Source organism: Epinephelus fuscoguttatus, linkage group LG11 (assembly GCF_011397635.1).
Source record: "Epinephelus fuscoguttatus linkage group LG11, E.fuscoguttatus.final_Chr_v1".
Lineage (NCBI taxonomy): Eukaryota > Metazoa > Chordata > Actinopteri > Perciformes > Serranidae > Epinephelus > Epinephelus fuscoguttatus.
The window spans coordinates 20,560,874-20,573,135 of NC_064762.1; the positions used below are offsets into that span (position 1 = coordinate 20,560,874).

Genomic DNA, 12,262 nt, shown 5'->3' on the forward strand with positions numbered 1-12,262 from the left:
GCTGTTGGTCAAATATAATGGAGTAGGAATAAGATTTGCCTCTGAGATGTAGTGGAGCAGAAAAAGTACAAAGAGTTGAGTAAATATAGGCTACTTATATTTCTGAAGCATTCAGTAGAACTGTTTTTGGTTTTTGTGTGTGGTCAAGACGTCAGGTGACTTCTAGTGTTTCAATCAATATTGTGACTCTAACAGTGCTTTCACACCTGCCCTGTTTGGTTCGGTTCACTTGAACTCAAGTTTGTTTGAACACAACAATCGCACTCCAGACCGAGACCTTCTTGAAGAGGTCTCAGTCGCTCAATGTGAACCAACTGCAGTCACATGACACATTGTTTGGGTTAAACATGAGCATGTTGCAGTCCTGGAGGATTATTAATGTGCACCTCCTCCTGTACTGCCTTAATATGCACATTCAGCACATCCAATGCATCAAAACATTGTTTTCTAGTTGGAGCCACGCCTCGTTTTCAAACTGTATGGTTTGACTAAAATGAACAATGACAGCAATATAGTCCACGATGAGCAGCGCTAAAATCAACCTGCGTAGTTGTCCCTCCATTGTGACATTAGAAAGTGTCACATTTATCCTGCAAGTGTACTCTTCTTCAATGTTTTGTTTACTTCCTGGATTTTTCCCAACTGGAAATTCTGACCAATCAAACAATGCAAGTTTGTGACAAAATTCGTCCCTGATTCGGACCAAAGCAAGACAACTCTAGGTCTGAAAGCACCCGAACATTACTTGTAAAACATTTGATGACTGTTAATAACAAGTAGAAGAAAGATATAAGTTACCTACATAAAAACTGTATCCAGATAGTTCAAGAGGGTTTTGAGAAATTATATCAAAACTAAAAAAATTGTTACAGCTGCTCCCAGTCTCCCCTACTGAGCTGCTTAAAGAATTACAGTAATTGCAATGGGAGTAGTTGGGAGTTGTTAATATTTAAGTAGGTAAAAAAATTTTAAATATTTGTTTTTCTTTTTAAATTATCATCAACAAGCAGCCAGTCACACAATTAAACCTGAGTTCAGCCAGCAAACACACACCAGCATAGTGAAACTGCGGTCAGGTGGCCGACCACTTGTTGGCACACCGGCTTCATAGTGACACCAGTGTCAGAAATTTCCGAGGAGCACGTGAACGCACCGTTTTACCACCGGGTTGCGTGCGCTGGAGGGGCAGAACTTCCACGGCACACACTCACACTTCTCCGATGCCACAGTCTGCCCAGTTGTGGATGCTTTACTGGATGCGAGGAGGACTATACACAACGTGTTCATGTGTTAGACACTTATTTCAGTGCAGATCCTTTTCTGTACACACATCTTTTGGAGGGGGAAAGTTGGAAAGTTTTCTTCTATGTCTAATTAAGGGTGAGTTGACTTTGAAACTACTACCAGAAGGAATAAGTTACAGCCAAGGATGGATCTGTCACTGTGCTGCGGCAGAGTATCTTTTTTTGTGATGATTTTCTGCTTGTTTTTTTACACTGCTATTGTTTATCCTGGTGGAATGATTTTGTTTTTGTTTTATGCTCTTTAGGAGTTTTTGTTCTAAACAAAAATCATGTTCACATCCTACATAAAGAATCTGAATGATTTGGTATTTTCTACGGTAAGCTTACAGGTTCTAAGCACTCCTGCATGTATTTGCAATGCTGAGAGATGCATGGCCATACTAAAAAAAAGTGTCTGTGAACAAACCTCTACTTATATTTACTTTAGATCCCAAGCCTGCACTCCCTTCCTTTGTTCAGTGGCAAGTTATGATGTTTGCACTACCACGTGTCAGCTCATTAAAAGCATATTCATTTGAGATATGCATGTCGATTAACTGCTGCTGCGTGTGTGTGCAGATGTTTATGTGAGTTCTTCTCTGCTTTGATTTAGTCTGAGGACCCTGAGGAGCAGCAGAGCACCGGGGTCTTGGGTCGTATCGGGAGCTGGCTTTCTCCATGGAGGGGAAAGAGTCCAAAGAGTCCCACTGATAGTGCCTCACTAACTGGTGATCAGGCTCTTAGATCAGAGAGAGAAGAAGAGAGCGAGGAGCCTGTGAGACCCCGGGCAAGGACACAACAGTGGGAGGAGAAGGGCCAGAGCTCCAATCCAGATCCACTCTTTTTCCCCAAAGACATTTTTCCCTGTGAAGAGGGGGACGCCAGGCAGTCTGCCCACAGAGTCGGCTCTGCTGTGAGCAGCACTGAGAGAGCAGAGGGAGGTCCAAAAAAGGAGGAGTTTGCGGAGAGCAGGAAGAAGAGAGCAGGGCAGGGCAAGGAGAGGGAGGAGAGCAGCAACGGTACTTCAGCGAGCGGGAATCCTGAAAAGAATGCCAGCCATCTGACACATCTCTCTTCGTCTGCTGAGCAGGGAGTGGTGTGGGACTCTGACCGGGCCCACACCCTGCCTCAGGCCCCAAGACGAGCACAGGCACAGGCACAGGCAGGCGGGAAGCTCCATGTGTACCTGGAGGAGACCAGCGTGACTCAACGTGGCCAAGACACCTGTGCTGGACAGGAAGTTAAAATCACAAAAAAGAACTTAAAGGTCCTCCCCAAAGCAAAGTCATCCCCAAGTTTTGATTTGAGCTCAATTTCAATAAGCGCAGAGAACAAAAGGACAAATGTTAGGCCGGCTATTGGGGCGCAGAGTTATTACAGTGCCCTCGTGGGAGTGTCACTGAAATCACGCAAAGACTCACAGTCATCGCCTGAACCTGTAGAACAAACAGACACCGACAGCATGGGGCGTAAAAACGCAGCCAGGAGGAGAATCAGGAAGAACTCTCAGGGAGATGGAGGCAACAGCCCGCAGGAAAAAATGCCTCCCAACACCCAACATGCCCCAGAGGGAATCCCTACATCAGATAACTCCGTGACCAGTCCTCAGGGCAAAAGTCCAAAGACACACATGGGAGAGTCGTCTGCAAACTCCTCCTCCAAGCACCACCCCACCTCTCAGGCTTCACCTGAGGGAGCGGAGAGTAAGACTTCCTGCTCCAAGTCAGTCAAGCAGTTGGACAGAGTCCAGGACTCAAAGTCAGTCACTGCAGCCGGTCTGGCGTGTGTGGTTGATGGGGGCGCAGCAATGGAGGACGACGACAGCCTTTACAAAGTTGAGAGGAAGACAGAGACGCCAGAGTCCAAACGCAGGAGTATCAAAGTTTCTCGAAGTGAGGTGAAGCTGTTTACAAAGAATGTGCCTCTGAAACCAAAGCAAAGTCCAGCGGGTGAGACCCAGGAATTTAAGTCAACGCTGAGGAATAACAAAGATGAAGCGAAGGATAAGCCCGAAACAGAGACTGATGCAAGGTAAGTCTTCACCTGAATGTGACTGGGTAAATATAAACACGGTTTGTGATTTGTTTCTGAAACAATGACTCATCACATTGCATAAACTGCAGCTATAAAGCTTCTTCAATAATCTTCCACTTAAAACACCATTTTTAAGGATTCTTGATTTCTTTATTTGTCTCGAGGGAAATTTGTCTTGTCTTGTAAAGAATAAATGTTTATTTTGTCCAACATTTGCAAATATTTGAACCTACCTGTCAAGCTTTTGTCTAGCATTGCTGTCAAAAGAATGTGTGGTAAATGCAATGGGTGGATTGTCACAGGTGTATCCACTCTGAAACAATGGTGTGAGTCATAATTCACAAGGTACAGCCCTGTGCTCAAAGACTGGCACTGTAAAGAGCAGATCAGACAAAAAAATATGTCAGATTAAAGATAATAAATCGCCCACACATTAAAATATCTTTTTCTGTGGCAGACAACAGAGTGCATGCAGAGACAGTTGAGCCAAAACTTCAAATGTATGTTTGTATTCAAACCTTAACCTCTTCTCCTACACAGACTGCACCAACTGAAGAAAACTGACGAGGAGCCTAAGCCAGGCGTTGGCTGCATTGCAGATAAAATCAGCCTCTTTGAGCGCTCGACAGCAAGGGTCAACAAGCAGACCTTTCCAGCCCCGAGGAGCGCGGACGTCTCTCCTGTCAGGAATGCCACGGATAGGCTGAAAGAAAATTTGTTTCTGTCAGAGCAGAGGTCAAGATCGGCTGAACGTTACAGCCCCGCCAGGTCCAGCTCTGCTTCGCCTGTCAGGGAGAAGCTGATGACGATCAAAGAGCGAGCACAGAACTTCGCAGAGGCGTCTGAAACGGCGCCTCAAAAGCCAGCCTTGATAGGGATATCTCAAAAATCCACCTCGTCTGTTGCGGTGGCTGCAATGAAGTCACCAGAACTGGACAGTCAGGGTAGACCGGATACTAAAGTGCAAATACAAGCAAAAGCAAAGTCAGAGATAACTTTGAAACCAGATGAACAAGATACCACGGCTGTAGGGGTAAAAACTTCCATTGCTAAAGAACAACCAGCAGACGCCATAAGAACTGACACAGTTGCCTCAAAAACAGCTGATCAAGGTATGAAGCCTGACAGCGTTGACGCACATGTTCCAGCTAAAGGGACAGGTGATGCAGAACTGACTGACAGCATTAGCCCACAGTCCAAAGGCCCGAGCAGAACGGGCTCCCGCTCTAAAAGACGAAAAGGTAGGGAACCAACCAGTCCCATGAGCCCGAGTAGTGAAAACGAGCCAGACTGCTCTACAAGTAAAGCAGAGCTCACTGCAACAAAGCAGAAACAGGTGGATATTAAAGCCGAGGCTGCTTCTGCCTCCAGACAGCTCACAGAGGAAGTCTCATTACCATCTGATAAAGCCCAAGGAAATACATCAGACAAACAGTCTCTGCCTGATACCAAACAGAAAGCACTTAGGAAGGATTTGGAGCTTTTAGACAAACAGAAGAAACAGTTAGATTCTTCATTTAAAAAGGAGAGTATTGACAAACTGGCCAACAGAAAGGAGGGATTGCCTGAACCGTCTGTCAGCAAAGATGAACCCGATACTGGTGCTCGTAGCAGCGGAACAAAGACACCTATTGACAAGGATCCCGTTATTTTACCTCAAAAGGAGGAGAAGGCTGGGGGACACAGCCTCTTATTCACACAGAGGATGGAAAAGGACTCCAAGGACAGCAAAGAAACTTCAGCCTCCCCCGCCTCACCTGCAGTACAACGACCTACTAAGAAGATGGAGCCACCTGTTGAACATCCCAAATTAGATAAGGAAATGCCATCTGAATCAAAAAGTAAAGCAAAAGAAAGGGAGGCAAACACAAATAATGACACAGAACTAATAAATCAGGCTGAGAATAAAATTGTGGAGAAATTAGAAAAGGTTGAGGGTGAAAAAACTGAGAGGAAAAACAAAGAAAAACCACAGCTGCTCCCGCGTTCAGATAAAAATACCCCAGAGGCCAAGGTTGCAGACAGCAGACGAGGTATCTCAGGGACAGAGGGGAGCACTGCTAGAGATGATGAAAGAAAAAACGCTGAAAGAAAAGATGAGACACAGCTGGTTAAAGTCATGACAAAACCAGAGGCAAACCGTGCAGAACCGGCCGCTCAGTCCTCGAAAAACACTGCCGTTACATCAGACCTCCCTGCTGAAAAACAGCGTGTCAGACAGACTAAGACTACACGTCCAGAGACGACTCCTGTTTGTGCCGATAGCCACACTAATGAGGCCGCGAGTGTGACAAAGAGTGGGATAGGGCCTCCTGAGCTGCAGACAAAGTCCACAAAAAGCCCTGGAACAGAAACAGAGCCAGCAGTGATTGCAGCAGAACCACAGCCTCATTCTGTATCTGTGGAAAAAACGGAGAATTCACCAGATGACTCATGTGCACATGGAGCTAATGATGCTCAGCTCCCCAGCTCAAAGTCTATTACCAAAGCAACTACAGCAGCTGAGAAAGTGGCTGTAAAAGCCGCTGATGGCACTCCATATCTGATAACTGCACAGACTGATAATAGATCAGAGAAGGACTCGTCTGTTAAAGAGCCCACTCCTATTTCTGTCTCTGAATCTGCGAGCAGCAGGGGAACAGAGTGGGATGATGGGAAAAAAAGTTCAAGTGTCAAATCAGGGCCCTCAGAAGTCATAGTCTCAGGAGAAGGAGACGTGATGAAACTAGCTGCTAGGCGCCAACAGTGTGAGGAATCAAAAAATGCAGAGAGCACAAGCGATATCATTTCAGTCAAGGGCACAAAAAAAATAGCACAGAGCGCCTCTGACGGTGCCGCATCAAGCTCTGCAGTTACTGTGGTAGGGAAGACAGCTGAGAAAACATTCCAATCAAAAACAAATGAACTTTCACCTGTTGCTAACGGTGATATCTCTGCACTTCCACAACTCCACACAGTCAAAAAGGAAGCGGTCACTAAAAAGCAAAGTCTGAAAGCACTTACTTCCCCACAGGCCAATAAGCCGTTCTCAGAGCAGCGTTCAGCCATGAAGAAGCTCCATTTGCCACGGGGACTGAGCAAAGATGATTCCGCAACACACCATGACGCCCCCTCTAGCTGGCTGGATGTAGACCTGCCTAAGAAGAAGCTTAAACTCCCACCACCCAAACTGACCTCTTCTGGAAGTGAGAGCAATCTTTTGGACGCTTCTAGTGAGCTAGACGACGCCGATTTCATTGAGAGAATCAAGAACCTCTGCGCCCCGTTCTCCCTCCCGCCACGTAAACACAACCAATTTCGGCCACCTCAGCCGCCATTCGCCATGCCCGCCATCAAAGAGGTCGGCATTGAGAAGACCTTTGACCCAGAGGAGTTTAAGTTTGGCTTAAGGAAGAAGAACAAGTTCACTGTGGATGCAGCCCCGAGCTTTTTAGCCATGCTCCAGAACAAGGAGACAAAATCAAGCCTGAAGCCTGCCAGGGCGAGCTTGGCAGACAGGAGCCTGCTGCTCAGCAGCCTGGACACTCACTCTCGCCTCAGGGACAAGAGCCCCGCCAAGGATGAGGAAGGTGAAAAGAAGGAGGAGGAGAAAGACGAACAGGTCAGAGTGAAGTCTCGCTTGGAGGGGAGCTGCGTCCTCAGCAGCCTCACTTCCTCCATCTTCAGAGGGAAGAGGAATGGAGTCCAGGCGGAAGGCACCAGCTCCGGGGATGTGTCCCCCAGTGATACCCCTCGGCAAAGCCCCCCGCTGTCAAGCCCGACTGCCACAGCTCCACACAAAAACACACAGGCCCTTGGCAACAGAGAGGAAGCCCAGGCTGCGGAGGCTGTGGTCAGTGACTCAGGCCCTCCACTTCCCTCCTTTAACGACATCAAGCTGCCGGACTATTTAGAGAAGTACCTCCCCCGAGATCCAGCAAAGCCAGTGCAGAGCACACAAGGACAGGAGCAAGTCAAAACAGAGGTTAGTTTCTTCTGTGTGTTGTTTTCAACAAGTAAAAATGATGTGAATGTTAAAGATGAGGTCTCACAGACAACATACATCCTGCTAGCACAAGCTGAACTTCAGTTATTGACCAATAACACCATCAATCAGAACGTATTAATCATCTCGTGACAGGAAATACTTTTAGAACCAAGCGCTCTGTTTTAACACGTCTCTAAATAAAGTGCTGCAGGAATGAGTCCAGCAACCAGGAAATGAGTTAGCATTTTAGCATTCCCAGTTCCCTTGTTTTAAAGTCAATGGCTTTTTTGAATGGGTTTTTTTAGATGCCTGAAATAAAGTCTGTGGTTAACACAAGCATAAGAGACTTTCCTGTTTGGTTATAAGACATAAAATGCATCAGTGAATAACCCAGTTACGAATTTTGAAGCTTTTATGGGTCTTAAAAAAGGCAGTTGCTAACAGGAAGCTAATCTAGACTACACTGAACACGGCTTTATAGCCTTGTTGTCGTGGCAACATGAAGTCATACGACCATAGTTTAGTTTGTTTATAGCTTAGTGTTAGCTTCCCATGGTGTCCACAGAGCTTATTTTCTGCAATAATCCAAAATCAAATGGAAAAATCCTGTTGGATTTTTGACAAGGGAACCACACTAACTTCAGCGTCAGCCTACTTGAAGCACTCTCTAACAACAAACATCATTTCTGTAAATTTTTACTAGCAGAGAAGCCCAAGGAACAACTTTCACACATATCTGTTTATTTTCCACTTATTTATCAGGTTAATGGAAAAATGATAACTCCCGTCTCTGGAGGTGAAGAAGACCTGGCTGTGAAACCAGCTCCGGTGCTTCCTGATGCCGTGCCTCCATCTTTTCCTGATATTACTCCGATCACACACCCTGCAGTCCCTGAGCTCAAGCAGCCTCTGGCTCAGCCACAGGGAATACTTAGAAAAACTGTAAGTGTGCTGCATACATACTATCAAAGGATACCTAATAGTTTAGTATCACAGATTGAAGCTACACATCTTTTTTTTAAGTACATGTATGAGCTTAGACAGCTCACTGAACCAAGAGGTGACCTAGAAACTATTTATACCCTTCATTTCCCTCGGAGCTGCTTTACCTACGCTCTTTATGGAAAATCCACCTGTTTATTTTAACACTATTTGCACTTTGGTGTCGTCTTCAGCGGGGAAGCTTCTCAGTTCTTTTGCCTTGCTAGTCTCGAAAGATGATTCAGGGTAGAAACTAGTAATGATGTGTGTAATGCTTTGTTTGAAATTTCCAAATAACTTCCTTGTAATTTGGCACTAATTAAAGGGACAGCTGCAATTAAACCCAAGTAAATACTCAATCAATAGCAATTCATGATAGGTTTTTGTCGTTGTTGTCCATATATGTCGAGTGGGAGGGTGTGTTTTGTAGATGACATATGGGGAGTGATGTATGACGTGTGTGTATGAATCAGTGCAGCTCAAGCTGACGGCCTGAACTAGCTCGCAGGCGTTGCTCCATTTGTTGGAATAATTTGACTCAGAGTTTACTGAGTGAACATGCCGTGATTTCTCAGTTATTTATTTATTTATTTATTTTAGATTATGTTTCTGGGCTTTCGGCTTTTAATGACAGGATAGTCAGAAGCATGAAGGGGTAAGACATGCAGCAAAGGGCCATGGACTGGAATCAATCCCCCAGCTCTACCCACTGAGCTACTGCACACCCCTGTCTCTCAGTTCATCATACCAAATACCATGGTTCTTTCCCGAAAACTCTGAAATTACAAATTTCTATGATTAAGTGTTATTTAATGTGTTAACTTTTTGGTCTGTATACTGTCTCATCACAATTTCCCAAAGCCCCAGTTGACATATTCAAAGGTCCAGTGTGTAGGATTCTCTATTGGCAGAGATGGTATCCAATAATTATATCTGTATGTTTTCATTAAGCAAAGCAAATTTATTTTAACAGCACATTTCAGCAACAAAGCAATTCACAGCTCTTTACATAAAGCATCAAAAGCGTCACAACAAGGTGGACAAGAAACACATTATTAAAGGACATTTAAAAAGCAATTCATTAAAGAGCCGGAGAATAGAAAATACTAAGTTAAAATGTACTGAGACAGGCATAAAATACAAGAATAAAAGTTATAGTGCAGTTGAAATCAATAATAGAAATTACAGTGCACATTTAAGAAATGAATGAAAATTTGATTCAATAAAAGGCAGCAGCAAACAAATTAGTCTTCGACCTTGATTTAAAAGAAGTAAGAGCCGGTGCAGACCTGCAGTTTTCTGGGAGTTAATTCGAGATATGTGGTGAATAAAAACGAAATGCTGCTTCTCTGTGTTTAGTCTTGACTCTGGGGACACAAAGCAGACTGGTCCCAGGTGACCTGAGAGGTCTGGATCGTTCATAGTGTAGCAGAATATCAGAAATGTGTTTAGGCTCTAAACAATTTGGTGCTTTGTGATATTAGTGTATAATCACCTGGAAATAGGAATGGTTGTTTTTGTTACCTTAAAATGAGCCGTTTGTATCTACATAGTCAGCGGGTCCTCTTCCATGGAGCCCACCATGTTGTTCTACAGTAGCCCAGAGTGGACAAATCAAACACTGGCTCTAGAAAGGGCGGTTCTCATTTTTGTCTGCCACTGTAGTTGTCCCACACACATGAATTTTCCTAGTTGACCAATAGTCGAGTAGGGCCACTAGTTGACTAGACGCCCGCGTGTTTACGATATTAATTTAATTATTAAATGATATATTTTGGTGGTTTGAGTTGAAGGTGTGAGAAAGAATAGTATCAGTAACATTGTTAAGACTACGCTACATTACAGAGAAATACAAAACCATACTAATGACCCTTCATTAATATAGGCCTATATTTTATCTACAAGTGCACATCACACACTGAGCGAGCCGCCTGTTAATGACGCTGTCGGCAAAGCAGTGATGATTGTGCTAAGTGGCTAATGGGCATGTAGCTACTTCCACGTTTCAGATGATACGTCATGTTTGTAGTCGACCAATGAAGATGAGTTTACTATCACCTTGGGTTCGTCCTTCACCTTCTCAAAATGATCCCACACTTTGGATTTCCTGCCCGACATGTTATTAACTAGCCCGTGGAATAACCGCAGGTACCAGCCCTGGAAATTAATGTGACTCCTGAGTCCTGTCTGACTGCTGAGCGTGGCCACTTCCTGTGTCTGTCCTTTCACATTAAATTCTCATAAAAGGTTTTGATTTATTTTGACAAGGCACAGCTCCCAACAGAGTTCCATGTTTGTTTGTTTTTTCTGCAACTAAGCAACCAATGAATTCCTGCCGACTAATGACTCTTCTGGTCGACTAACGTTTGGTCGACTATCAGGGAGCAGCCCTGTGGCACACGGAAGAAGTTAAAGTTGTGCAACCTCACTGCTACATACCACTAAACCCTACACACTGGACCTTTAAACTGCATGTTTAATTTGACCAGCAGTCTAAAACCCTAAATTATTCAGTTCAGTATGAATGTAGAGGAAGTAAATATTCGCACTTGAAAAGCTAGAGCATGTGAACCTTTAGCATTTTTAAAAAATAATTACATAAATCTTTAATTGATGATCAAAATTGTTACCGACTTGATGTTGCAAGCTAGTTGCTGTGGTTTTTTTTTTGTTTTGTTTTTATTGCAGCCATTTGTAGCTGCCAAACTCACAATTTGCCTATGTTGTAAGCATGCTGTGTTAAGCAACTCTTTCCCTGCTGGCTATGCCCACCACTGCGCTGCTTGAATACAAATCCAAAACAGTGCAGTCTCCACGGACCCAACTGTGTCTGTGTAAGTAAACTGAAAGGTCGGGGCATTCAGCAGGCACAGAGCTGCTGCATAAACAAACGCACATTAGCATTTTATAGAGCTTTGCTGTAGTCCGCAGCCTTTGTCACAGTGAAAACTATGTGTCTTTGCATTCCAGATAAGAACCGCCAAGGGATTTCACAAGCGCCCAGGAAAGGTACGGTAGGCACAGCTTTGCCCACACACACAACAGAAACAAGACGGAGAGAGGAATCCGGACAGACAGCTCTGTCTGTTCTGTGAAAACATCTGCTTTTCATATGGTGTTCTTGGGGGTAAACAAAGTATGTAAAAAAAAAAAAGCAGTCTAGTGCGAATGCTCAGCTGGATGTGATTACAATCATGGCGTTCAGAGTTGCCAGTGCAGTGCAGAACTTGTGGTTCTGCATTATTGTAGAACTTCATTAGCAGTTGTTGCAAGAAAGAAAGAAAGATATTCCCCTGGCGCTCAGCATTTTCAGTTTCTTGCCCTCGCGTTGCTTTAATTCAGTCTACCTCCAGCTTTAGCTGTGCTGGGGATCTTCTGTCATGACTTGTACCAACCAAACCAAACAGCATGAAGGATTTCAGATTTAGAGTACATTTGACGAGGGCTTTTAGAATTAAATTAAAACATCATTATCGACCACAGAGTCTCTAGAGCAGCCAGTTTGTGCAGTACAATATTTCTAAAGTTCAATATTCTGTTGGCTGGTGAAATAAAAATGTAACTTTTATATTAATTAGAGTGGTGTATTACATTAACAGTACGCCCCGGTGGTTCAAGTAATGGGGCGCCTGTTGATGCTTTTTGTTGTAGATACATATAAATATGCTTTCACTGTAAGCATAAAAGAGGAAAGTACCGAGCCATTAGGTCTCAGCACTCTGTGAGTCATCATTCACTGTAATGGAGTAAGCACGTAATGCATTTTTAAATTTTTCTTAAGTGTTGATCTTTTTGACACTACCCTTCATGTCTCCACACAGATGGTGTTGTTCGAGAAAGCTCAGTTCAGCGGCCAGGCGCATGAGATTTACAGGGACGTAGCAGATGCTACGTCTCTGCAGCTCTCGCCTCTCATATCTGTGAAGGTTGTTAGAGGATGGTAAGTAGCGACTTTGGACTGGAACGACGAACAGAAAGTGTGCACTGAAGTGTGGTT

General features: G+C 44.3%; 1 protein-coding gene across 1 annotated transcript in view; it reads left to right on the top strand.

Moving 5' to 3' along the window:
* The first annotated feature begins 1,203 nt into the window (after positions 1-1,203).
* The window catches only part of LOC125896996 (beta/gamma crystallin domain-containing protein 1-like), a 40,487-nt gene continuing 29,428 nt past the window's right edge, over positions 1,204-12,262 (top strand). Inside the window, exons 1-7 of the mRNA XM_049590006.1 lie at positions 1,204-1,380; positions 1,550-1,621; positions 1,897-3,314; positions 3,858-7,281; positions 8,047-8,226; positions 11,236-11,274; positions 12,087-12,205. Of these exons, the coding sequence (XP_049445963.1) occupies positions 1,574-1,621; positions 1,897-3,314; positions 3,858-7,281; positions 8,047-8,226; positions 11,236-11,274; positions 12,087-12,205 (5,228 nt within the window). The 5' untranslated portion in view covers positions 1,204-1,380; positions 1,550-1,573. The remainder of the gene's footprint in view (positions 1,381-1,549; positions 1,622-1,896; positions 3,315-3,857; positions 7,282-8,046; positions 8,227-11,235; positions 11,275-12,086; positions 12,206-12,262) is intronic.